General features: G+C 38.7%; 3 protein-coding genes across 5 annotated transcripts in view; 1 reads left to right on the forward strand and 2 right to left on the reverse strand.

Moving 5' to 3' along the window:
• pde8a (phosphodiesterase 8A) overlaps nucleotides 1–3,504 on the reverse strand; it is a 35,720-nt gene extending 32,216 nt beyond the window's left edge. Inside the window, exon 1 of the mRNA XM_042062213.1 lies at nucleotides 2,219–3,504. Within this exon, the coding sequence (XP_041918147.1) occupies nucleotides 2,219–2,380 (162 nt within the window). The 5' untranslated portion in view covers nucleotides 2,381–3,504. The remainder of the gene's footprint in view (nucleotides 1–2,218) is intronic.
• On the forward strand, nucleotides 661–27,706 carry zgc:158482 (uncharacterized protein LOC100009650 homolog). 3 transcript variants are annotated; one of them, XM_042062219.1, is made up of 11 exons: nucleotides 14,355–14,934; nucleotides 15,413–15,462; nucleotides 15,574–15,622; nucleotides 15,794–15,952; nucleotides 16,872–16,996; nucleotides 24,889–25,083; nucleotides 25,428–25,518; nucleotides 25,681–25,879; nucleotides 26,684–26,781; nucleotides 26,887–27,017; nucleotides 27,147–27,706. In XM_042062219.1, exons 1-11 carry the CDS (start codon nucleotides 14,460–14,462, stop codon nucleotides 27,321–27,323), a joined length of 1,749 nt encoding a protein of 582 aa, XP_041918153.1. In that variant the 5' UTR covers nucleotides 14,355–14,459; the 3' UTR covers nucleotides 27,324–27,706. The 3 variants fall into 3 exon arrangements, with proteins under 3 accessions (XP_041918154.1, XP_041918153.1, XP_041918152.1); XM_042062220.1 differs by lacking the exon at nucleotides 14,355–14,934 and adding an exon at nucleotides 661–887 and having other exon boundaries at nucleotides 15,413–15,622; XM_042062218.1 differs by having other exon boundaries at nucleotides 15,413–15,622.
• On the reverse strand, nucleotides 6,417–10,645 carry gatm (glycine amidinotransferase (L-arginine:glycine amidinotransferase)). Its single transcript, XM_042062223.1, has 9 exons — nucleotides 10,495–10,645; nucleotides 9,671–9,889; nucleotides 9,357–9,552; nucleotides 9,081–9,271; nucleotides 8,747–8,884; nucleotides 8,449–8,613; nucleotides 7,787–7,850; nucleotides 7,545–7,661; nucleotides 6,417–7,424 (listed from the first exon to the last, which is right to left on the reverse strand). The coding sequence occupies exons 1-9, from the start codon at nucleotides 10,561–10,563 to the stop codon at nucleotides 7,312–7,314; spliced, it is 1,272 nt and encodes a 423-aa protein (XP_041918157.1). The 5' UTR covers nucleotides 10,564–10,645; the 3' UTR covers nucleotides 6,417–7,311.

Raw genomic sequence — 27,706 nt, forward strand, 5'->3', positions numbered from 1 at the left:
TTTTACCAGGATGTGATTTAATAGTCACTCCAAAAATAAATACAAAAGCCCTCCCTGGCAATTTTTTATTCTATAATTTAAGCACCACTGAATAATACAAAACAATTGGCAAAAGACACATTGCATTAACTCGTTCGACTGAGTTTTAGACAGTAACGTTACAGAGTTGTGAGTCAGACACTCACGCAACCCTGTTCTTGCAAACAAATCAAGAATACAGCCGATCACCATGGGCTTCCACACAGAATTCAGTGCTTTTATAACACGGAGGGATAGGAATGCATTTTAAAATGACATAAATGCTGTGTATATGTGAAAACACATATTTCAGATATACAAACCTAATACAGTACCTATATGGATAAATATGTTCACTTCACATACTAAACAGATCCTCAACCTCATTTCTGAACAGACAACCAAACCTCTCAGGAGTAGGAATGCCCACATTTTGCAAGACAGTTGGGCTCAACACTATCACCATTTGGTTGAATGAATCCCCATTTAGTATATAATTTCTGTGAGTAACCATCATTATGGTCATGCGAAAATATATGATATTTTAATATCCAAATAATTAACAAAGAAGGATATTATGATCCTTATATCTAAAGATGCACTCATTTACACTGTAATGGCATATGTTAAAAAATATATAGCATATTGTATGAAATCCTGTTTCTGTGCTGTACATCTGCTATGAGATTTCAAAAAGCATAACGGAATGATAATGAGCTCTCTCCATGTTTATGTTTGTGAACTGTAAGGTGATAGTTTTCCTTTAATTGCTTACACAGTTATAGTTGGACATATTCCAAGACCACATCAATTACAAGTTTGGTCATCAGAATGTGTGCACCACTGATATTTCATGGGACCTTCAGGAGGTAAAAAGATACCAGAAATCATTTTCTTAGCACTAACGGCTATGTCTAACCTAAGACCACCATGTCACAAGGTCTCTCACAGTGCAGGAGCTCAGCCCATAGTTTATGCCAAAAGGCCAATCACAAACAGCCCAACGAGCCTAGATTTGATGTTTTTACTCAGCTCATAAGTCGCCCTAAAGATCATTGCAATTTCATTATTGTGCAACATGCATGCAATCATAGCAATAGCAACATGTATGCAATGTGCGAAAGCAGTCACACTGGTCACAGCTATGACATATCAGGAGAGCATTATTCCTTGAATGAAAATCAGTTGACTAGGGCCTGCACAAGCCTACACCTAGCATATGTCTGACTTTGAGGATACTTCTGTATGCATGTACATATGTGCTTCTGAAATTATGATCACCTAAAGGAGGCTGAATAAAATAGCAAATTGCAACAAAATCTGTTTTCAACACAAAAGGCAACAAATGTGACCATGTATCCAAGGCCAAACTGACCTGTTGTCAGAGATGTGCAAGTGGGCCTACACTGCAGTGCATGTCTCTTCTGGCAGGGCTTTTCCTCAGTATAGTATGTGACATGATGTGCCATTATTGTAAATCTGAGAATATGTACACCATTTAAACCCCCAGGGTGTAAAGAAAGCATTCCAAGCAAACTCCTTCCATTGTCAGCAGGATTACAGCTACAAATATGATTTTTCCAGACAGTAAAATCGCTATTTATATGTCATGTCAGCAAGACATAGGTAAAGAGTTAGTCCCTGATTCTCAGTAGATAAAACAGTCAATGGGAGATGGAATTATGAAATGAATTCCCTAAAATGTAGACCTCCTCGGAACTGAGCATTGAAGTTATTAACTTTGAAGTTAGCTAGACACAAGACATTACGATATTTTCAGATAAATGTCCACAGATTGTCATCAGCAACACCCACACGAAACTGAAAGGGATGCTTAATGATGATGTCAAGATCCTGTGGACCAACTCGGCTGTGAACTATTTGATAGGTGGAGACGAACCATGCGTCACAATGTCGCCAAACTAAGGGAGATTTTGCAAACAATTACCAAACCCATGTGGGGAGGGGTAAGGTAGAATCGTTCATAATATGGATATGTCATAGTCCGAGCTCGGTAGGTCACAGTTGGCTGTATTAAGATCGAAAAATTCCAAGGGATTCGCTATTTGGACAATCTACACAACTGATGATGTTCGATGACTATAATATATTGATGTGTGCACATTTTACACATGAAAGAGAGAGAAAGAAAGGTATTTACACCATGTTCACCAGTAGAAGCAACGTGTGTAAGTCTCACCTTGCAACTTGAGGGTTTAATTGGTAATCCTTGGGCTGGATTTCCTTGCTGCTGAGATTGCTGAGTGGTATTGGTCTGCTGGGGCGAGTGGGACTCCTCGGACTCTTTTCCACTATGATAGACCACCCTATCAGAGATATGAATGCTTGAAGCACAGCCCATGCTTCAACGCCACTTTAACCAATTTATTTTGCTTAAGTGCTCTGCTTCTGCCCTCCAATTATTCGGTTTCTCCTTGACGTCTTCTTTTTTCCTTTTTAATCTTAATGCAAAATTCTCTCCACCGCTTCCCTCACTGAGACCATGAATAATATATCTTCCTTCCCCCCACCCCCCAACCAGGAAACAGATTTCCTTTCTGCCTTTTACATGAAGTAAATTATAGACAGTATATTTTGTTTCAAAGTGGCGATTTTTTTCTCGCTAACATTAATCCCGCTACACTTCAATTCGACAGCCCAATCCCATATGCTATTTATCTATCACACTCGCAGCACTCCTCTTCGTACCACATCATTTACACATTCTTAACTTTGCTCTTCACTAGTGAATGCCAGTCCTCCTCGATTTATGTAATAGTTTTATCCATTTTCGTCCGTGCCTTTGGGTTATGTCGCCTTCTCCACCCAAAAACATCCAATTTAGTGGGATGTCCTCCTTTCCTTTCACAATCTGGTTACCCACTTCAATTCAAGACATTAGGCACAAACCGGTTCTCACGACAGTTTGCTCCACTTCTGTGCCATTCATCATCAACAGGCTCAAATATTCACTAAGCCTATTCCTCCGGCATTCGCTCCGACTTGAAGGCTCCCCCGTGCAACAAAATGCGTGTAGTCCAATAAAACATTCCATTTATCTGCCAAAAAAATAACTATTACGAAAAATATAATTCATTGCGTAAAACCTCATTCAAGCAACCATTGTCAACGTGGAAAGAAAAAAATCCTCAGTAGGTTGAAGCAGTAAAATGGGCAGCAGTGAATCAAAGGCCCACAATTTTTCCTCTTTTTGAAAAAAAAAAAAGATGTAGAGGCTGTCAAATTATCTGTGGTACCACCTCTGCCTAATGCAATCGCACAAAAACAGAAAATGATATACGGCGGTAAGTTTCAGGTCCCCCAAAAGGAAATCTTATGTTGGTCATTTTTAGACGTAAAGGTAGAAATCAGCCACATAATTGTGTCTTCTGTTAGTCTTTCTCTGCCTTACTCGCGTTTGCCCTTCCAATTCTTCAGCACTGCTTGACAGCAGCAGATCCAATAAAAGCACCCGCAAGGATTGACCTCCAGCCTTTACTGACGTTAATGCAAATGAGCTGAACGGAGCTAATCAGCGACAGCTAGCCCGCAGCTGGGAGGTACCCATTTTCCGAGGGAACTTTGAAAATGTACTGCAATTGCTAACGTTTGAGATACTGTCTCTGCGTTTTTTCGACACATATCATGTCGTTAAAAACGTTTTCCATTCCATCGCGATTTAATGGATGCGTCGAGCACAGGTTTGTGTTTCAATTGCATAGTGATCTCGTGTGTTTGAGTAAATATGGTGTGGATCGTCTGTTTTCACGTGACTTCCTTTTCACCTTTGTCCAGTCCAGTATCTGCGGTCTTACGTTACCCTTTAAACAACAGATATATTGTCATAGCGTTTATGTCTACAGCTGTGCTTCCAAATAAATTACGCAAGTCTAATCACATTCTACCTACTTTGACGCACAAGTGCCAAACAGGGGAGGTAGACTTGATAACCAAGTCAAAACCATCAGATGGGGATGTAGGCTATTTGATTTTTGTTCTTTTCTTTTTTTGCTCACTCTTGTCTTTTCACTGCCAAGTGCTCAACACAGAGTATGCATATACGAAACTGCTGAACAGAAACACCTAATAAAAAAAAAAAGCAAAGGAGACAACCAACTCTTCACCCCACAGATACATTACCAATATCACACATTTTCATCTATTCAGGACTTAGGGAAACACGTGTTTCTTACATTGCTAAAAATAGCCATTAATTATATATCCACCTAGTTTATTAAATTCAGGTCGACATTTTTCTTCACATAAACAAACAGCACACCATAGGCACTAGGTCAGCCCAGGGAGTTAAGATCATAATACTTGCACTGGTTAATGCAATGCTCTCTGACTGACATCCCCTTCAAATAGCCAATTGAATCCCTCCTGCATGATCATCAGGGTGGGGTGGGGGGTTTTCATCTTTCTCACCCCTTTTATGATGGAAAGGCCAGAATAGTTTTCTATTAGATATCTCCAACCAGATTGTGAATGTCTGACTGACCCCTATTGGCTCCCTAAACACCAGTTAACCCAGATGGGCCCAGCAGGACACAAAGCCTAGAGCAGCACCTCTGTGGCTTGTCAGGGCTAATGGACATGGCATAGCCTACTGTAAATGTTCACATGTACCATCCATCCATGGAGTGCACACTTTTAAAATATGGTACATTAACATGTGACAGTCTTCAGATTAATTTGGTATCGTATCGTTATGATAACGTTTTATTGGGCATTTTCTCATTCTTCATTAATCATTTTCTGGTTTACAGGGTATAAGCTGTCAGTGCTTGTTCCTCTTTTTCCTCCACGTCATGGTGTGTTTTATTCACCAGTAGATGGGAGTGGTGGGCCAACTGGAACAACTATTGTATACTGTAACTATTTCGAGAGCGTTAACTTCTATTATAGCTATGTGTTCCAGTGTGTCAACAGATAATGATAATAGGCAGCAGTTACATGTGATATAAGAGTGTGGGTTCAATGTATATTATGCATCACCATCTTTCAGCTGCTTCATCTTTCAAGTTCACACATGTAACTCTAGCAATGACATCTGTTGGTACAATACATTGAATTTAGTGTCCTGAAGATAATGAAGCACAGTTCATAACATCACATACAAATTTTGAAGGCTTTAATGTGACAAAACCTCATTACAATATTACCTAATATTTTCTTGCATTTCATGATATTCCTTGCTTTAACAATCACCTTAAATTGAACATTGGTTATACTTTCATATACTCATATAAATTGATACATGTTCCTTTTTAATACTAGATTGAACTTGGTGACCTCATGCCAGTCTTTGCTGATGATGTTGATAACATTACCTATGCTATGCAAATATATTAGTCAGCACATGGTGGTTTAGCCCTGTCATATTTGTAAATGATTAACAGACTTTTGCAGCTATCTAAAACCTGTTGTCTGACGAGGAAAATGTACATAAAATATTAGATGTAGTGATCTACTCTGTAGACGTTCATTCTTTCATTGGCTGCAGAGCCATTCTATTCATGCTTTTGTAAGACTGGAACAAAACTGACAACTCATTTTGAACTTCAGAGCTTTGGATCACAAATGCCAGTGATGAAGATGGAAAATTCCAGTGCTGCTGATGCCTCACTAGGGGGCAACTCAGGCCTGAGTAGTGTCCATGCTCCTGGTCGACATCTACTACCACAGAAGGTAGTGGGCAGACCTATTGGTACAGCCACTGTCCTGATCACACTAGTGGACAGTGTGTGGTAGACTGAAGTTACCTATGTGCTTAGTACATCAGATGACCCAGTGAAACATCAAAGATATAAAGTTCAGTGATGAAGAATGGTGTGTAGCTGAAATGTGCCTGCAGATTGCTAGTTCTTATGAACCAGTGTTCACTTTTAAGAGTCACACAAAATTGTGGGAGCAAGGCAGTGAGCCACTCTGAATAAAAAAAAACCCATCTGTGACGATTCATAGAACCCATTGAATCTGATTGAACCCATTTTAACATTATAATGAGTCAGTAAGGAATACAGTTTTATCATATGTTGTGCCACACTTTGACACAGACATTATTAAGAAAGCCTGCTAAACAAGAGACCGTGATTGGCACATATATGTGTACGGATCGTCAATCCACCCATTTTTACTACTGATGTTGAAAGAATATTACAGTGAATAAAATTCAGTCCATATCCTGTAATCCTGTAAGGAGCACAGAGTGGTCATGGATTTCGTCATGATTTACCTGGTTTCCCAAAGTAGCCTAATTAGTCCTGGAAAATCCCATAGACAACTTTGGATCATTTCGTTTATTCCCACAAATTTCCCACAAAAATTCCCATCAAATGTCTTATTCCTTTAAGATTGGTCTGTACTCATTTTCCCCAAAGAAACAAAGCCACAGATAACTTTTATAAGTTTGTTTTTAATTTGGTTGTTTAGAAAACATCATAAAGCAACCTAAAGCCATTGACATATTCCATCCTCTCCTTTCACGCAATCTTTTCTGAAAACCACTGTCTGGCCTTCTGAATGATTGCATGGAAGAATTAAATGACAGTATTACCTTAAATGCAAAGAGGAAATCCACTATATTCAGGAAATAGTCCTAATAAGCGCATGCAGATTTAAGAATTCCCTATGACTGCAGCAAAGCATGGTTAGATTGACTATACCTGGCTCAGACCTGTTATTGCAGATGACCATTGAGGCAAAAGGTATATTTGATATGGACCTTCAATTTGTTATGCAAATGTATAAAAAAGTATTTTGGGGATATATATGCCAATAACAATATAAAATATTTACATTAGTGTTGTGTTCTTTTTTCAAATAAGGTTACAGTGAAAATTGTTATGACCTGCTATGACAACATTAAATAATACTTTAGAAAATAGATACAAAATTAAAAAAAGAGGTTCACTGTATAATCATTAAGACATTCAGTAATATCTGCTGGATTTTGCAAAGGAGGTAGAAAACGACCCCCATGTTCATTTGTCCTGATATTCATACCAAAAATGTACCCTGCCCAATTTACAAATGACAGCAGTCACGCTTACAATAGATGTTAAACCATAGCTGGCCAGAAATGCAGTAATTATTGAGATGTTAATAGTAATGTGGTTGTCTTATTGTTGCTGTTTCTTACGTCAATTTTTGCAAAAGCTTCAACACACACAGCTTTGTGAAATCAACTTGCAGTAGTTTAGGCCTTTTAGTAAGAGCAAAAAAATGTATCATTGATTATTTTTGAGATAACATTCAAAGCTCAATAACAACTGCTACTTTCTGGCATGGCTAATGGAAGTAAGACTGCAGGGTACCACGACGACGAACATCAGTTGTCCAGCAATGGAAGCCACCTCCAAGGGAATTGGCATGTCGGATGCTCACCTTGACTGTTTTAATGCCTTTTGGAGGAGAAATGAATTTAAAACTTTAGAACCACAAAAACATTTCACTAAACTATATTTTTCAATGTGTTAGACCTTTAGTAAAGTCTGGCTCATAGGGAAGTCATTTAAACTTACCAAGACTCTCAAACATTTTATGGATGGTGGTCTCATTGGCATCAACCATGACTCGTTTATCATCCAGCATCAGGACATTCATGGACAGCCATTTTGAGGACATCCACAGAGGATGATCTACCAAGGGAGTAACGATTACATGACCATATCCATTAGACATATACAGGATATCATAGAAATCTACTTCAAACTCAACAGTAAATGATAACTTTGGATTATTTATAATCACGTTATAAACCCACCATCTGGAATCAGAGGTGTTGGGGGTTTTACCACTGTCCAGCCTGCCTTCTCAAACATCTCAATCTGAAAGAGAGAAGTTTTTGTTAGCTTCCATTGTAAAGTCTTGCAACATTATACCACAAGAGGGCAGCACATTTGCATGTCCAAACAGCCTTGCTCTGGCATGGTATGTGAGGTAAGCAATGGCTTCCACCTCTGGGAGATCTCTCACCACAAAATTCTAGGAGAAAATAAATTACACATGCTCTCAATGGCCCCATAATCTGCCATAGATTGAATATTAATGTGTAGCACTATAGATGTACAATAATATCGGCAAAACAAAGGTATCGGCTAACAATTACTGAAGAAATGTGATAATCTGCATTAGCAGATAATGAACATTTCTGCCAATCTAGCTCTCGCAGACAAGGTCTCAGGCAGGCATCATACAACCCTGTTCAAGTAGGATAAGACTGAGATTTTCATTTGAAAATGGTATAATCAGAGGAAGTATTTTCTGTATCTAAAAAGGAAGCTATTACGATCAGAGTAATAGGCTAATTCCTATAAATAATAAAATAATAATAATAATAAAAAAGATGTCTGCAGTCTAACATCGGCAATCAGCCAAAATATCATCCATGATCATAAATGATCATGGTTTTCCACTTGTACCCACCTGGCGACATGGGCGATCAGGATTGGACAGCACCAGGCCAGGACCAATAATGTTGAAAGTGGCATCAATGTGCATGGGATTGGGGTCCTTAAAGGAAATGATGTGCACTTTGTATGTCGGGGCAAGGTGACGACGCATCCATTCAATACCCATGTAATTTGTAACCTGTTAGGAAAAAATGGCCATATCAGTTCATCATATTAAACTGTGCAAATCTGAAATTAGTGCAAGCTGTTTACATTGCAATAGGTTACCCTTTACTCATAATTGTAGAGGAAATCATGCTTGATTTACAAACCTGACTCCTTTGCACAAAGATATCTGTCCCAGCCCTTATGAAATCAGCAGCATCGAAGCAGGGCTCATGCTCAGTGGTCACAAACTTGCCCTGGGCTGCTAGCTTGTGCCTGTCCTCCACAGTGCGAATAGGGTAGTCCTATGCACAATGATATAGGAAGAAATGATAAAGGAAATACAAAAATAAGAATCTTCATAAAACTGCCATGTATTTCAATGACAACTCAATCTAAATAAGGTTCAAATGTTTACAGTTCTTTCATCATACATGTAAGCGTTGTAGTTTTATTTAATTATTTTTTGACCGGGATCACTTTGTATTGAAACGTTTATACCTGATCATACAGCTCATCAGACATGGTAGGTTTTGGAGCTGTGGTCCACTTTGCCCCTCTCCTGAAGTAATCCTTGATGAGAGGCCTATACGCTCTGTATTCAAAGAACCGGGACCTCCATGCCATTGGAGCCTCGATAATCTCTTCCCCAATGACAATAAGGATATCTCTAGGCATGGCAGCATACATCCCTGCAGGAAATTGAGTAATCAGGACATTGTGTAACACTTATAGTGCTTTGGACAAATTTTGTAAAACAACATTTTTTAACTTTACCAGTAGAAGAAAAATCTGGGGTTTTGTATTCGAAAGACCAGTCAAGGGGTTCTGGCCTTGTCACAGTAACACCCTCATGGCGGAGAATATTGCACATTTCCTCAATTTCAGCAACAGCTTTCTTCAAGTGGTCCTTGGGGAAAGGCTGGCCCCCATATTTTAGGTAGAAGGGCCAGTACTTCTCATAGGTGTTGGCCTGTCAAAATATAGACAGGCAAAGTAAGTGGTCTTGTTTGAAGAGAAACAATGAGAAAATATTTCTGCCTTGTGCAGGGTGTGAGACATCTTGAATGCATTCAAAGCTTGGTCACTACCTTGACCTCCACAGTGAATGGAGGGACACATGCGTTCTCGGGTCGTCCAACAATGACTTCCTCCAACGGGTCCCATTCATTGTAGGCGCACACCGGGCTCTCTTGGGGTGCGAGGTCAGTAACAGGTTCCTCCACTGCAATACGGGGCTGAGCAGCTGCAGCTGAGCTGGAAGTGCTCTGGAAAGCCCTCTGCACCCAACCCGACACGGTGCGGCCAATCTGGACAGAACAGAAGCACGCATTTTTTTTTAGAGCTCTCACAACATACTTCCAGTCGTGAAAATGAATGGAAACTTCTTGAAATCTTCAGCTGTGGCCATCACGTAGCTTACGAGTCATGTACACGTCAAGAACTTCTACTGCATTAAATTGAAGAACTGACACGTGGTCTAGTCCTCTAAACGAATTGGAAGTTATTGAAAGAAATCGTATGGTGGTGAAACATTTTAGTTAAACTGTGATATGTAAATTATGATTCCGAGGAATTGTGATGCATGCAAAATTCCTCATAGCTCACATCCGTGTAAAAACGCAGCTGCCTCTACCAGCTGTTCACTGTCAGTCAGCAGTGCATTGCTAACGGGAGGTGACGCTGATTCAGCAACTTTAATTAAGCAAAATATAGTTTATCAAAATACAATTGAACCACCAAATTAAATAATTTGAATGAATGTATACATTAGGCATATATCTGGTTGTTTTACATTGTGTTTAATGGTTCAGCAATGTAAATTCCGACCATTGGTTTATTAAGTTCTTGAAAATGTTTGAATATATCCAACTAAAAAATAAAGTATGGTAGGCCTACTGCTGTGTATACTAACCATTGCTCCAATCAGATGGGCTGCTTCAGCCCCCCTGCTACCACCTCTGAGACACCTGACTCGCAGCATTGTCCACGGACCTGATTTTGGCAAATGTTCTGCAAACTAGAGACGGTCTGTCTTCTCTGACTCTGGGAATAGATCGCAAGCTGCGTGGGTGTGCTTTTATATCCTCTTGGCTCCTGGTATTGGTCGATATAACGAGTTCTGTGTGCAACGTGACTTGGGGGGAAAATGCACGATGCAAGACGACACCTTGGCGCAGTACATTCTTATCATTTACCCACCCTATGCTTAGGACTCAACTGGAGTAACGTGACGCAATTGAGGCGCACCATGTGCATGATATGGATTATGGTTGCCACCCGTCTGATTTCCCCCCGGGTTTATCACGAAAGATTACCCATCAGCATTAATATCCCATGTCCTGTTTGTTCACATGAAGTTGTTCACCCTGCTTCACCCCAATTTTGAAACGCCAAAGCTGCCTGTGTGGGACCAATGTGCGCATTTGACCAATGCCTTTGAATAAAGCTTCTCTTTTATGTCTTAATGGATCCATCATCCACTCATCCACACACAGTGCCACCCACTACTAAGATGATATTATGTATAGGGGTGAATCAAATCAGACTGTATTGGCCACATATGTTGAGACACAAGGAATTTGGTTCTAGCCATTGGTGTCTGCTGTTTATGATACCTTTCATGCCAGCCTACATTTCAGTGACATAGATGTTCTCCTAACCTGCTTTCCTTCTTCTTCAAATCCACTGGCAGACCAGATACCAGATTATACTTTAGCATTAATTGCTTGTTGTTTGTTGGGAATGCAGTTAAATTCTGGTATGGTTAATATGAATTCAAGAAGATTTTTTTTCAATTTCAGTGAGCAGAGCAGTAGGTTATCAGCAGCACAGTCTCACACGCTGGCATAATAAATGATATGGACCACTGCCATCCTCTGCCTGCCAGGTCCAAAATCTTGATACTGCGTAATAGTGAACCTGTTAACCTATATGGAGTGCTCTCTGACCTGTCATGAAACAGTGAGGTAATCAAGGAAAGGTGGTGATTGTTTTATTGAAGTTAAAGCAAGACCCATTATTGTGTAACAGTGGAAATGCAAACATTCACTGAAGAAGGGGATTAACATGTTGCATTCTCAATGTTAGTCCAGTTGCAAGCAAGCACAAATACAATTTCTGAACCCAGCAGGTAAAGTTAATATTTGTGTAAAAATATTAAAAATTAATTTATCAAATGTACATCTACTCCAAATATTGGACACAAACAGGGCCGGCTCTAGGCAGGGGCCAGGGTGGGCTAAACCCACCTAAGCATTGTGTCTTGCCCACCCAAACAAAGTCAAGAAGTCAACGTTTTTTTTCTTTCTGTTTTTTTCAGTGTGCAATCTCAAACCCAGCTTGGATGTAGATGAGTTGGTGTTGAGCGTGATGGTAGCTAGCCCCCCCAGTTAGAACAGTCAGGCAGCTGCAGAGCTATACTATGGGGGCATGATTTTAAATATGCCCACAGAATGTAGCACTATTTAAAATTAAACATCAAATACCTTACCTACAAAATGCATAGCCTCACCATGTATCAAAATAAAATACTGTATTTTTGTATTTTGAAAGTACTAAAAACACTCTTTGAAATATCTTTCAATCAACTTGAGGTTGGTGTGTGTGGGAGCAACATACACGTTACTCATCTTGCACTGGTTCATCTTCCTGAATCGCAATGTTCTGATCTCAACAACTCTGGGCAAATTACAGACCGCATTCATTGTTATGCATGTTATGATGCCACTACAACTACAAAAATACACACCTATAAAGTATTTTGATACAAAATACAAAGCCATTTTCTTCAACAAAATAAAATACAAATGACAGCATACTATTTTGTATTTGAAATACTTATTTTAAATACATGTATCAGAAATACTCTCTCTGCGGCTCTTGGCTGCAGCAACTCAAACTAGGTAGTACTGATTTTTATGTGTCTTTGTTTTGTGTTGTCAATGTCAATTTTGATCCAATTTGACCACTTTTCTATGTTGCCCACCCAAAATTTCTACCAGCCCACCCAAATGTCGTAGGGTAAAACCGGCCCTAGACACAAACAATAAAACTTAAATACACCACAATCAAAATGGTCATGGTGAAAATGGTCATGGTGAGATGCACTAAAGTCTACCACCAAAAGAGCCCCATGTAGATCATGGTGGTGAGAATGCGAAGATCTGGGGTTGCTTTTGCTCTTTGGGCATCTGGACGAATCCCATGGGATCCATATAGCTCTGAGGCAAGAAGTTGGAACATCATGCTATCAGTTGTTGAGTTGAAACTCTGCTGACAATGGGTCATGCATGCACCAAGATAATTATCCTGAAACATTGCAACAAAACGGGGCTGGATTGGGACAAAAAATCGGCCCTGGTATTTTTGGTCCATGTGGCCCACATGCACCATGATTGGTCAGACACATTCCTTGCAGACAGTTTTTTTATTTTTTTTTATTACCGGTATTACTATTGATATTTGATATTGTATTGATATTATTGTCATTGATCATATTGGCCTATGATGGTCCAGGGGTGCTGTTAAACACACCATTTTAACACAGTTTGGGAGGAACAGAAATACCATTAACAGAGCAAGCAGGGCTCGTCTTCTGTCTAACTCAGCTAGGTGACATGAGTATTGGCTACCTGCATATCACTACACTGCTTGACAGTACCCTGCATCAAGGCTGGCCCTAGGCAGGGGCCAGGGTGGGCTAAGCCCACCCAAGCATTGTGTCTTGCCCACCTAAACAAAGTCAAGAAGTCAACTCTTTTTTTTTCAGTTGTGCATCTGCACAGTGTGCAGTCTCAAACCCAGCTTGGATGTAAATGAGTTGGTGTTGAGTGCAGTGGTAGCTAACTGGTATGCTTATGTATGTGTGTTAGGTAACCCCCCCTCCTGATGCCTTAAAGGAAATTTCACATAGATCTCTGTTTCCCAGTGTCACTGAGTGCTGTCAGCCTGAAATGCCTATAGCCACACCAAATCAAATACTATATTTTTGTATTTTGAAAGTACCAAAAATACTCTTTAAAAGGAGCATGATATCACTATGCAAACCTTCCATATTTATCTATTTAATCTATTCCTTCATCAGTAGACTGCATCTGTAGATTAAGTGGACACTGTTTCAGAACAACAGCTTTTCTCTGCCTACGAGATATGCCATAACCTGCAAACAGTCAACAAATGAATATGCTGACCTGCCCGTTACACCTCATAGCCTAAATACTGAATCAGAGATGCACTAAATAAGTCACAACTGAACTTGTCAAGTGGTATAAAGTGGAGACAAGTCTCTGACATTGTCAATGCATGCCCAGAATGATATTGCACTGTGTGTGTATTGCAATGTTGCATATCTGTAGGGTTTACAGACCTTCAAGCAGCACTCTAGCATATCAATGACCAATGTAACAACCCTGACAGAATATGATAAAAGACTATGGTGAACAAACATGAGCCTAATGCTTCATAATTATTCATTAGCTCTGAATTGGAATATGGAATTCTGCAGATTCAGAGTAAAGGGCCATGTTGGATAAGGTAAAGATTAGGCAATAATGATAATGACTGCCACACTGGCAAAATGGAATTAATCTTTAGCCATGATAATGCCTTGGTTTTAATGGCTTGGTTTATAGTTGATTCCACGTGGCATACTGACCAGAAGGCCTATGCGATTTAGCAATTTATAGGTGTAGGACTAAGGGTTGAGCCATTTTCTCCTGTGTGCAGCCTATTCGAGGGCGATTAAATCCCAATTGCCCCGCCCTCACTTGAAAAACTTGGATTTTCCAAACACTTTCCAAGGGAAATCAGTGCAATTGAAGGAATAATTCGTCAAGGTCTTTCTCTTGCAGAAGAAAACACTGAAAACTCTCTCAAGGAATGTACATTTCAACCGTTACTTTGGCCACTTTGGTCATCATTCCAGTGTTACTGAAAATATTTGCCCCCTACTTTTGGGAGGATGTTTTCTACTTAAAGGAGTTGGTTCGGATTTTACTCACGTTTGTTTCACGCAGAAAGAGAAGACCTTTATTTTTAGCTGTAGATCGATTTATAGAGCAGTCGGCCCTACACCCTAATAGGACATTTATCTTGTTTGAAAACAAATCCTATTCATATCAGGATGCGGACAAAGAAAGCAACAAAATTGCGAATGCTTTACGATCGCATGCTTGTTCACAGTCGGGGGAAACGGTGGCGCTCTTCATGAGGAACGAACCTACATTTATGTTTACGTGGCTTGCACTCGCAAAACTCGGATGCCCAGTGGCTTTTCTTAATCACAACATCAGGTCGAAGTCGTTGCTTCATTGTTTCAGCTGCTGTGATGCAAAAGTCCTCATTGCGGCTGTAGGTAAGGGTGCGATAATACCGATTATAAGGCGATAATAACAATTGAAAAAAGGCATTCAAACTCAATATAGGCCTACTAACAACCACCACCAAATCATGTTGTGGTTGAGCAGGCCTGTATTTGCAAGCATTTGCCAGTATTTGTTTTCTCTTCAGGCCCAATAAGTAGTCATCACCTTTTCTAGGTGGCCTGAAGTGTCTAGAAAGGTCATGATGTACACCTTTTTTTGAAAAAAAAAAAAAAAAATCTCTTCTGTTCTGTTGTCTATCTGTTCCTTTCACTAAAAATAGGTATTTTCTAGATGTTTTCTAGTGTACACACACTCATACATCATAGTGATACTGAAACAATCTCTTTTTATGTTATCATGTAGCCTATAGGCCTACTTCAGACAGGAGCTAGATTAATATTTTACCTTGGTAATCTCTAAATATGAGCAGAGCACAGACTGTGTTTGATATGTGGTATCTTTTGGCAGATCTTGAGGATGCTCTGACAGAAATCAAGACAGCGTTGGAGGAGAAGGGAGTTCGTGTGTTCATTATGACTAAAGAGTGCAACACCCCTCAGTTTATAAGCTTCACAGACAAAGTTGAATCTGCCTCTGATTTGCCCGTATGTCGTTCACTCCGCTCACAGATCACCTTCAAAAGCCCTGCTGTGTATATTTACACATCTGGTACAACAGGTAGGTTAAACAAAATGACTTTAGGACTACATGGCCAATATGAATTCTAGCACCTATGATTACAATAGGCTAAATTGTATTCCATTCGTAATACATACATTACAATTAGCTTGAGATGGATTTGCAAATTCGCAGCAGTGAGCTGTGTTACATGTGTTGTGTGCCCCTTAGGCCTTCCCAAAGCAGCCATGGTCAGCCAGACCCGTCTGTTGGCTGCACTCGCGGTGTTGGCTTCCAATGGTGTCACTGCAGGGGATGTCATCTACCTCAACCTGCCTTTGTACCATACAGCAGGTTTCCTCATTGGATTTATAGGAACCATTGAAACAGGTAATCCCTCACAGGCTGTTTGTTTTTTAGGCTGTGTTTCCTATGTTTGATTGGAATTATACGCATAGACTCCTGAGACTTCTGGCTGCTACATGTGCAGGCTTCTGGCCCTGGTCTTTGAAATCAGTGCATTCACAAGTTCCCCTCTAGAATGGCAATGAAAGAGCCCTTTGTGTACCTCAGCTGTTTCATAGAAGTAATCACATAAAAGCTGTCCCTAGGAGAAAAAAGAAAAGAGCCTAAGTAGGTCTCACCGCAGGTCAGTTTTGACCAAGTGGGTTAAAGTTCAGAACACTTTACTGTAATTTATAGGCCTTCTATCATTCACAATGCGGTGACCTTGCGATTCTTGCTTTACACAGGATATGCTGTTGTCTGTTTTAGAGTTGCTTTTTAGTGTGTTATGTAGGTTTGTACATTTTCTAAAATATGATTTTCTAAAATATGATTGGTAGGCTATTTGATGTATTTTGTGTGGTATTCCCATAGTTGGCAGAAGAACATAGAAGATGTTTGTATGCTGTTATCAACAAGTAAAGATGCTTGGAAAGCAGAGAGGTCATTCAGTGAAAGTATATGTTGGGAATCGACCCAATTTACAAATGCACCTGATGTCTCTGATGGGTGTTGTGATTCTTACTGTTGATACCATCTGTGACTGTCATTTGATATTCATGCTGCTGTATATCCTCTGCTCCAGACACGTTTGATGTCAAATTCAAGTGCTGTCTTAGGCCCCAATATGAATATGAATGAATATGAATCTTTTCAAGCCTAGAGTACCCTCTAACTGTAGTTCTCGTCTAAAGGGTGGCTGTTGAGGCCATTATACAGCATGCAATGCTTTTGTCTTACAAATAAACAAAAAAGTGAGGAAAAGTCTTTTACATGTCTCATCCTTACTTTCCTCATTTTTTAGGTTCCAGTATCGTTTTACGAAGAAAGTTTTCAGCTTCACAGTTCTGGGATGAATGCAGAAAGTACAACGTCACAGTTATCCAGTACATAGGAGAGGTCATACGCTATCTTTGCAACACACCAAAGGTGAGAACTCGCTTCACAGTTTATCTTAATCAAGAATAACAGGAAAAAGGCAAAGACATAACAAAATTAAATCATGAGTTCTATTTAATTTACCTTGCTGAATTGCAATACAAAGTTCTTGTATTATATAGTGTTGAATTACATGCTGGTGTTAATTTGGCTCCATATACAGTACCAGCTGAAGGTGCAGACTAAATACTCTTAACGTTACCCCAGGGAAACCAGTTCTGTCTGGTTCTATGGATTTCAGAGGGGGGTTGTGAGCGTGAGTGAGAGCGTCCCAGTGATGTCTCCAGCAGCAAGACAGCCATCAGGGCTGTGCCATACAGTGTGTCTCCTCTCAGCCACAGTCTGCCCGTCCTCCTAATCTGTTCATTCGCATTCACATAGAGCACAGCTGGTGGACAGAAATAGAAATAACCTTGAGAATGTAATTTTTTTTTCATAGACATTGCAGAATGTCCAGTGCCAATCCAGTTTCAGTGTTACACTTCATCATTTGTGTGAAAACATACTGTAGTTAAGCCAACTGTTAAATCTTTCTTTTAATAGTGTGTCAGGTCTTTGTGTGCAAAATCGTGTTTTATAGTCCCTTACATTTATGGGAGGGGGGTATATTTTGGATGTCACTTGGGTGTGGTTGGGAGCAAAGTAAACATTCTTTCTTTGGCCATTGAAACTGTATCTAGCAGCAGCAGTGTGGAGGCTCAGGTCACAGATGATCATGTGCTTACTCCCTCAAGAATGTTGAGTTTAAAGGCCCAGGCCTCCTCTAGGAATAGCTATTGGCCTTTACTTTAGAATACCAGGTTGCGGATCTATGAAATGGAATATCACGAATGCATTATGGAGTGGTTTAAGTAGAGTCGAGAGGGTCATGTTGAATATTTCTGATGATCAAGTAAAAAATCAACACATGGATAGCAACTAGAAACTAGAAAATGTAATTTCGAGGAAATTACCAGTGCATGAAAATATAAACATACTGTATATTAACATAAAATGCAAAACAAACTTTTATTTGATAACAGTTGGCAGAAGTCATAGTTGATAACAACTGACAGTTGAAATGGCTGAACAGTTAAGTAGTTTAAATAGTTAAATTATTTAATAGTGAATTATTGTAGTGAGGACATTTATTTTGAAACAGTTGTGGGCAGAGGAAATAGTTAAACAGGATCTGTAGAGCCAGATTGTATGTTTAAAGCCTGAGACAGAGTATATAGTTTAAAAGTTAAATATAGATAGTGTAATGGATGTTGATAGACAGAAAGTTGAATGGATGTTGATAGGCAGATTGTTTAATGGATGTTGATGGATAGTTTAATGGGTGGATGAGTGAATGGTTTGAAGAGGATGAATGGATAGAACGTTGGATGGAATGTGCCTTATTGTAGAATGGAGAGACAGAGAGAGTTGGCCTAGTTAAGCAGAAAGCAGTTGATACAGGTGCAATCAGTTTAACTGGCCCTTTGATGGGTCCTAGTTGAGCAGCTGGAAGTTGATACAGGTGCAAATCAAGTTAATTAGTCCATTGTGATGTCATAGTGCTAATGCAAAGTCTATGGGGAAAAATAAGCTTGTTTTTTGTTAATATCTCAAAAAGTATAAAGTTTACAAAAGTGAAAAATACATTCCTCAAGTGTCCTTTTCAAGACCTACGTTACAAAGTTTGAACGAAGTTTCTACGTTAAACGGTTGAAACTGAATTAGACGCAGAAATTTGGTGGGAAGAATAATAACTAGAAAATGTAATTTCGAGGAAATTACCAGTGCATGAAAATATAAATATACTGTAAATTAACATAAAATGCAAAACAAACTTTTATTTGGAAACAGTTGGCAGGAATCATAGTTGATAACAACTGACAGTTGAAATGTCTAAACAGTTAAATAGTTGAGTAGTTTAAATAGTTAAATTATTTAATAGTGAATTATTGTAGTGAGGACATTTATTTTGAAACAGTTGTAGGCAGAGGAAATAGGAACAGAATCTGTAGTCTTAATAGAGCCAGATTGTATGCTTAAAGCCTGAGACAGAGTATATAGTTTAAAAGTTGAATTTAGATAGTGTAATGGATGTTGATAGGCAGATTGTTTAATGGATGTTGGTGGATAGTTTAATGGGTGGATGAGTAAATGGTTTGAAGAGGATGAATGGATAGAAAATTGGGTGGAATGTGCCTTATATCCTTGTAGAATGGAGAGACACAGAGAGAGTTGGCCTAGTTAAGCAGAAAGCAGTTGATACAGGTGCAATCAGTTTAACTGGCCCTTTGATGGGTCCTAGTAGTGAGCAGCTGGAAGTTGATACAGGTGAAAATCAAGTTAATTAGCCCATTGTGATGTCATCAGCCCATGTTAAGTCTATGGGGAAAAATAAGCTTGTTTTTTATTAATATCTCAAAAAGTAAAGTTTACAAAAGTGAAAAATACATTCCCCACGTGTCCTTTTCAAGACCTACGTTACAAAGTTTGAACAAAGTTTCTACGTTAAACGGTTAAAGCTGAATTATATGCAGAAATTTGGAAGAAGACTTCGGATAACAGAACAGTGCATTTTCATGCACTGTAATAATAATAATAATAATAAGATTTCGGATAACAGAACAGTGCATTTTCATGCACTGTAACTAGAAAATGTAATTTGGAGGAAATTACCAGTGCATGAAAATATAAACATACTGTATATTAACATAAAATGCAAAACAAACCTTTATTTGATAACAGTTGGCAGAAGTCATAGTTGATAACAACTGACAGTTGAAATGGCTGAACAGTTAAATAGTTGAGTAGTTTAAATAGTTAAATTATTTAATAGTGAATTATTGCAGTGAGTACATTTATTTTGAAACAGTTGTGGGCAGAGGAAATAGTTGAACAGGATCTGTAGAGCCAGATTGTATGTTTAAAGCCTGAGACAGAGTATATAGTTTAAAAGTTAAATATAGATAGTGTAATCATGGATGTTGATAGACAGAAAGTTGAATGGATGTTGATAGACAGAAAGTTGAATGGATGTTGATAGGCAGATTGGTTAATGAATGTTGATGGGATAGTTTAATGGGTAGATGAGTGAATGGTTTGAAGAGGATGAATGGATAGAAAGTTGGATGGAATGTGCCTTATATCCTTGTAGAATGGAGATACACAGAGAGAGTTGGCCTAATTGAGCAGAAAGCAGTTGATACAGGTGCAATCAGTTCAACTAGCTTTTTGATGGGACCTAGTTGAGCAGCTGGAAGTTGATACAGGTGCAAATCAAGTTAATTAGCCCATTATGATGTCATAGTCCCCATACAAAGTCTATGGGGAAAAATAAGCTTGTTTTTTATTAATATCTCAAAAAGTATAACGTTTACAAAAGTGAAAAATACATTCCTCAAGTGTCCTTTTCAAGACCTACATTACAAAGTTTGAACGAAGTTTCTACGTTAAACGGTTGAAGCTGAATTAGACGCAGGAATTTGGTGGGAAGAAGAAGAAGAAGAAGAAGAAGAAGAAGAAGAAGACTTCGGATAACAGAACATTGCATTTTCATGCACTGTAATAATAATAATAACTAGATGTACCGCAGAGCGGTACAAAATATGACTGCCGCCCAGTCCAGCACATTTTTTCCAAAAAAATAAATCACGCTGAAAGGCCTATATGATTCTAACTGTCTCACTAAATTGCATTATCCACACTCAATTCTCACTGGTATCTGCTAGACAACAAGTACCGAAACATGATTAGTTCATAGATTTCACATGTAAAATTCATTTTATACAACCCCACCCCCATCTTGCCTGTTCATAATTCTGAGAAATTCTTGAAATGTGTGCATGTGTGCGTGTACACGTTTATGTTTATGTGTGTGTGTGTGTGTGTGTGCGTGCTTGTGTGTTTGCCTGCGTATGTGTGTTTGTGCATGTGCATGTATGCATACATATGTCTACTGTGTGAGTATGTGTCATACGTATGATTACTGTGAATGTATGTGTGTGCGTGTGTATCTGTTTATGCACATGTGTGCACATGGAATGGGTTAACATGACCCCTGGAGGCAAACATACGGAAAAAATTGGTCATCCTAGGCCCTACGGTTCTCAAGATATTCACAGAAAACTGTGTCTGCCCTACCCTCCTTTCAGGGGGTCCAGTACAGTGGGGGGGCTACAGATCAAAACGAAAAATGATGGTGCCATGCTATCCATGTGGGGTTACATGCCCACCAAGTTTCATGTACCCCGGTCTTCACTGTACTGCACTGTAATAATATTAAGAATAATTCTAATAATAATAATACTAAGAAGAAGACTTCGGATAACAGAACAGTGCATTTTCATGCACTGTAATAATATATGTAACACTCCACTGTAAGTTCGCTGCATAGTAAAATTATTGATTTATCTGTTGATGTATTGATCCCATGCCAAAAACAAATATTGAATTATTTTTGACTGTTATAGTAGAAGATAACTTAAGTATACTATATGTTGTATCATACTGTATGCTCAAAGGATTATTCAAGTGACACAAGTCAACACTGCAACATCAACAGTTGTGCTACAGTATGGTACAGTGTGACTGAAATCCAGGACAAATGACATTTATGAGAGTCGCGCGCCTTTCCTAGAGCTTAATTACCATATCAAATTCACAAATGGGCGCATGGGGGCATTTCCACTTGGCTGTTCCACAGCAGTGGCAAAAATAGACTTCACTCTTATTTCTGCCCCCCACTCGACACCGCTGGGCTATCATGTTGTTTGAGCTTTCAATCACTGCGAAGAGAGAGCTTCTTCATTTGACACATAACAACGTTTTTAAAATGCACGTGTTCATGTGTTTGAAAGCCATACCTCATGCCAACAGTGTAAAAAAGAACACTATGCAGAGAAAGTGTTTGCCCATTTATGACTACCATATGGCCTCCCCAATTATTGGCACCCCTTGTAAAGATGAGTGTAAAGGGTTATACATAAATCACCTCTTGAGTGAAGCAAATGTATTCTGATAAATACATTGCAGAATTTAATTACAGTGCATGAAAATGCACTGTACTGTTCTTCCTAGGCTTCTTATTATTATTACAGTGCATGAAAATGCACTGTACTGTTCTTCCTAGGCTTCTTCTTCTTATTATTATTATTATTACAGTGCATGAAAATGCACTGTACTGTTCTTCCAAGTCTTCTTATTCTTACAATTATTACAGTGCATGAAAATGCACTGTACTGTTCTTCCTAGGCTTCTTCTTCTTCTAACGCAATTAATGCAGCTTCAACTGTTTAACGTAGAAACTTCATTCAAACTATGTTACGTAGGTCTAACTTAGGACATCTGGGCAATGTATTTTTCATCTTTGTAACTTTTATACTTTTTAAACTATTTATTAAAAACTACTCAAAATTTCCCTATAGACTTAGCATTAGGCTGATGACATCACAATGGACTAATTAACTTGATTTGCACCTGTATCAACTTCCAGCTGCTCATCTAGGCCCCATCAAAGAATCAGTTGAACTGATTGCACCTGTATCAACTGCTTGCTGCTGAACTAGGCCAACTCTCTCTGTGACTCTCCATTCTACAAGGATATAAGGCACATTTCATCCAACTTTCTATCCATTCATCCTCTTCAAACCATTCACTCATCCACCCATTAAACTAACCATCAACATCCATTAAACAATCTGCCTATCAACATCCCTTCAACTTTCTGTCTATCAACATCCATTACACTATCTACATTTTTTAAACTATATACTCTGTCTCAGGCTTTGAGCATACAATATTGGCTCAATTAAGACTGCCGTTGAGCAATTAGAATCCTAGGCCAGGTGGCAGGCTATATTAAACCTCATCTACCTAGTTCAGTCATTCCAACTATTAAACCTCATCTACCTAGCAAATAATTTAACCTTTTAAACTATCCACCTATTTAACTGTTCAGTCATTCCAACTATATTAAACCTTATCTACCTAGTTCAGTCATTCCAACTATATTAAACCTCATCTACCTAGCAAATAATTTAACCTTTTACACTATCCACCTATTTAACTGTTCAGTCATTCCAACTATATTAAATCTCATCTACCTATATTAAATCTCATCTACCTAGCAAATAATTTAACCATTTAAACTATCCACCTATTTAACTGTCCAGTCATTCCAACTATATTAAACCTCGTCTACCTAGCAAATAATTTAACCTTTTAAACTATCCACCTATCTGTTCAGTCATTCCAACTATATTAAACCTCATCTACCTAGTTCAGTCATTTCAACTATATTAAACCTCATCATGTTTGTTACCAATTAGCACATCATCTGTTTTAACAATATATTTCACACCATATGTTTTGCATTTTCATGCACTGGTAATTCCCTGGAATTGCGTTTTCTAGTTATTTTTATTCTTCTAACGCAGTTAATGCAGCTTCAACCGTTTAACGTAGAAACTTCATTCAAACTATGTTACGTAGGTCTTACTTAGGACATCTGGGCTTTGTATTTTTCAACTTTGTAACTTTTATACTTTTTAAACTATTAATTAAAAACTACTCAAAATTTCCCCATAGACTTAACATTAGGCTGATGACATCACAATGGGCTAATTAACTTGATTTGCACCTGTATCAACTTCCAGCTGCAACCAGCCAGTTAAACTGATTGCATCTCTATCAACTGCTTTCTGTTGAACTAGGCCAACTCTCTCTGTGTCTCCATTCTACAAGGATATGAGGCACATTCCATCCAACTTTCTATCCACCTATTTAACTGTTCAGTCATTCCAACTATATTAAACCTCATCTACCTAGCAAATAATTTAACCTTTTAAACTATCCACCTAACTGTTCAGTCATTCCAACTATATTAAACCTCATCTACCTAGTTCAGTCATTCCAACTATATTAAACCTCATCATGTTGGTTGCCAATTAGCACATAATTTGTTTTAACAATATATTTCACACCATATGTTTTGCATTTTCATGCACTGGTAATTTCCTCGAAATTACATTTTCTAGTTTATTTAATTATCTATTTATTTTTACCCCTGCATTTAATACTTTCTACAATTTCCCAATAAGACAGCACTTGTTTTTCTTGTGTCACAAAGTTGGACGATACAATCAGGGGATTTGAGACCATTCCTCTTTACCACATGTGTTCAGATCATCCAGGAGACTGAGGTCATGATGGTAGCTTCATTTTGAGTCCAGTAAAACACATTTTGTGTTGATCTGGGGTGCGTTTCCCAAAACCATAGTTGCTAACCTGTTAGCAACTTAGTTGGTGGGGAAACTCACCCCAGGACATATGTTTTGGGTCATTGTCCTGTTTGGTGACTCAATCATGATGCACTTTTAGTCATGACATACACAGGCAGATATTTATTCCTGGATTAAAGGTCCTGGTATTTCACTGAGTTCATGATGGCATGTACCCTAGGTTCCCAGGGCATTTGGATGTCACAATGTCCTATCCCATACTTCCCATACTTAACTGTATTGTGAGAAAAGAATCTTAAGTTGATGATACTTCGATGATACATTTTCTTCTTTTTTGTAATGCACCAAAGGTGAATGTTCTGCTATCCCTTTTACTTATTTTTTGCCAAGGGTGTCAATAATTACAGATAATGATGGATTTCTCCATAGGATTTTCTGATGACAGGCAGTTCAAAATTGAAATAGTTTAACAAACATGTAGGTGTTCACTCAACCACAAATCCCGTAATCAATCAGATAATTCACAACAGAATTAGTAGCCTACTCAGAAAACATTGTTCACTGGGGCCACACGTGGTGTGTCGATGTGAGTTTGTTTTCACACTTTTTTCTCTGCTTTTGGTGGCATGAGTCTGAGCAAAATCTCTTAATACCTGTTTTTTCCACTAGAAACAAAATGATAAAGACCATAAAGTGAGACTTGCCATTGGCAATGGCCTTCGCACAGATGTATGGAGGAAGTTTCTGAATCGTTTTGGCAACATTCAAATTCGAGAGTTCTATGCATCCACTGAGGGAAATGTGGGATTTGTCAACTACATCGGCAAAATTGGTGCAATTGGCCGCGTCAACCTTTTCCATAAGGTAAGATCTGCTTAAAAATGATTATGACAGTGTCATAATTTGCGGTTAAACGCACCCCAGCTTTGAAATGTCAAGCTACCTAATAAGCTGAAGTGAGTGAGGGCATGCAGCCAAATATTAATATGCTAGGTTTCATAAGCATGTTTATGTCTGTGTACAAATATGGGTAAAGACCCTATACCTCTGAGGAGCACTGACCCTACACGTAGTAAATAAAGAACACCTTGACCTGGAAACCTGCTGTTGTCTTTTTATTTAATAATCAATAGATATTTGTAGCATCTATCTAAGTATGGTACGTAATCTCTAACCAAAAAAGTTCTCTTTGCTTTTATTCCTTGCAGACACTTTTTCCTTATGCCTTGATAAAATACGATACTGAGAGAGATGAACCAATGAGGAACGCCAAAGGTCTCTGTATCAAAGCGCCCAAGGGTGAGTACATTGATGCACCATACAGCTCGTCCTTTCCTCGCCACTCTGGATTCACAGATCATGGTAATGGAATTGTGGAACTGTTGTAACTATCAGGACATTTCTCCACGGTGGTGTTGTTGATGTGATTATGATCCGCTCCCATACACATGTGTGTTCCAGGAGAGACCGGACTGCTGGTTTCAAAGATAACAGACATCGCTCCTTTTGTGGGATACGCTAATAACCAACAACAGACCGAGAAGAAGAGGCTTCGAAATGTTTTTAAAAATGGGGACCTGTACTTCAACAGTGGAGATCTTTTGAGAATCGATTCGGAAAACTTCATCTATTTCCAGGATCGTGTTGGAGACACATTTAGGTTCAAAACCTTACTCCCTGAATATGCTTAAACCAGCTCTGTGCACAGATATTCATTCACACAGTTTCTCCCTTTTCTTTATGCTGACTGCTGACTATGTCTTTTCAGCCTGATATGAAATCTTCACTGATATGAGTGGATCAATTCCTTGCTAAACTAGGTTATGTTTGATCAGTTATCTTCCATTTACTGAGTCTTGTGTTTCAGATTTGAGGGTGATGAACTATTTAATCTCTAATGCCTCAATAATAATGATCTCTAAACAAGGCTTTATTTTACAACACAATACGAACTCTGGAGAGGTGCACCTTAAAACCAAATTATGTATGAATTCATACCAAAACAGAGGGAGGGGTTCAGCATATGGAAGGTGGTCTTATAGCGGCATTTGTTATTATAACAGACATCCTGGCTGTGTTTTTCTGCAGTGACACAGTATATGTGAGGTCCAAAGAAACAGTAAGACAGTTTCACTGTAGTCAGATGCCAGGCAACATGGTATCAGTATCCCTAACTCAGGGCATCCGGAAAAGTGGATGTGAAGTGAAGATTTGTAAATACCAACATTATTTCATGAACCTGTTTTAGCACAACATGTATTAGCAGTAAAGGTCAAAAGGCAGACTGAAATGTGCATCACACACTGCCCACAGTGCATGGAGGCAAGATAAATAAGTCAAAAGAAAGTCACAACAAAACTCTGTGTCCTTAGAAGTAAATTATATGATGTAAATTATATAATGTTAAAGGTGCAAGCTTCCCCAAAAAGTTCAGGATAATTTTATTCTGTATTTTCTCTGAAAGGTGGAAAGGAGAAAATGTGGCAACAACTGAAGTCTCAGATATTGTAACAATGATTGACTTTGTAGAGGAGGCCAATGTGTATGGAGTTCAAGTTCCAGGTATGGGGAACTGAAACCTTTTCATCAATCTTTCACATTCACTACTATGGCGTCAGTGTAGTGGTGTATTCTTGCTAAGAAATACTGTTGCATTGTTTTCTGAAGGCCATGAAGGGAGAATTGGGATGGCTGCGATAACCATCACAAAAGGAAAGGAGCTGGACTGTAAGAACATGTTCAGCCATGTTGCTAGTTATCTCCCTGCATATGCCCAACCACGTTTCATCAGAATACAGGTAACCTTTTTGACCTTTTGTTCTGAATTTGATAGGATGCATGCCATTATCTATTGTATATAGCCACAGCACTGAGGTTGTAAGAAAATCCACCGATTCCTGGAAACTGATAACCTGTGTGACTTCCAGAATTGTGTTGAGGTTACTGGAACGTTCAAGCAAATGAAGAAGACGTTAGTGGAAGAAGGCTTCAACCCCACCTTGGTAACGGATCCCCTTTTTTTCCTGGATGACAAAGACAAGAGTTATGTACCTATGACTGAGGACATTTTTCAGGCAATTGTGTGCGGAAATATCAAGTTGTAATCAGATATGACATGCACCATTCCTTTGCATTAGCTTGCTCTCTAGATTTGTACGTGAGAATTATAATGGATATTTTCTGTGCATTGTTTTTATTTCTTTGTATGATTTCACCTCAGGGACTATGTTTATATTTCCCCCAAGACAACATTATGTGTTAGTAATGCCTAGAGAAATGAACAGAAATAGCATCAAAGAATCTTTTTGAATCTTACTTTTAAATTGAAAAAGAAAAAATGCTTATATCTAAATTGTACTGGCAAATATCTGCAGATATCCATGTACAAAGTTAGTGACCCCATTCCATTACCTTTCATGATTCAAGGACAATTTCAATTCCCTGATAGTGTATCTTAGAACTTGCAGATAAAGAGGTTAAACATTGA

Source organism: Alosa sapidissima, chromosome 14 (genome assembly GCF_018492685.1).
Source record: "Alosa sapidissima isolate fAloSap1 chromosome 14, fAloSap1.pri, whole genome shotgun sequence".
Classification (NCBI taxonomy): Eukaryota; Metazoa; Chordata; class Actinopteri; order Clupeiformes; family Clupeidae; genus Alosa; species Alosa sapidissima.

Excerpts from the sequence above, each read along its gene's own strand:
- gatm (XM_042062223.1), bottom strand. The coding sequence starts at position 10,563 with ATGCTGCGAGTCAGGTGTCTCAGAGGTGGTAGCAGGGGGGCTGAAGCA. Across the intron at positions 9,890-10,494 it reads CCCATCTGATTGGAGCAATG|ATTGGCCGCACCGTGTCGGG; the intron begins GTTAGTATACAC and ends TGTTCTGTCCAG. Across the intron at positions 8,885-9,080 it reads CTGATGAGCTGTATGATCAG|GACTACCCTATTCGCACTGT; the intron begins GTATAAACGTTT and ends CATTGTGCATAG.
- zgc:158482 (XM_042062218.1), top strand. The coding sequence starts at position 14,460 with ATGTACATTTCAACCGTTACTTTGGCCACTTTGGTCATCATTCCAGTG. Across the intron at positions 15,623-15,793 it reads TTACACATCTGGTACAACAG|GCCTTCCCAAAGCAGCCATG; the intron begins GTAGGTTAAACA and ends TGTGCCCCTTAG. Across the intron at positions 15,953-16,871 it reads TATAGGAACCATTGAAACAG|GTTCCAGTATCGTTTTACGA; the intron begins GTAATCCCTCAC and ends CTCATTTTTTAG.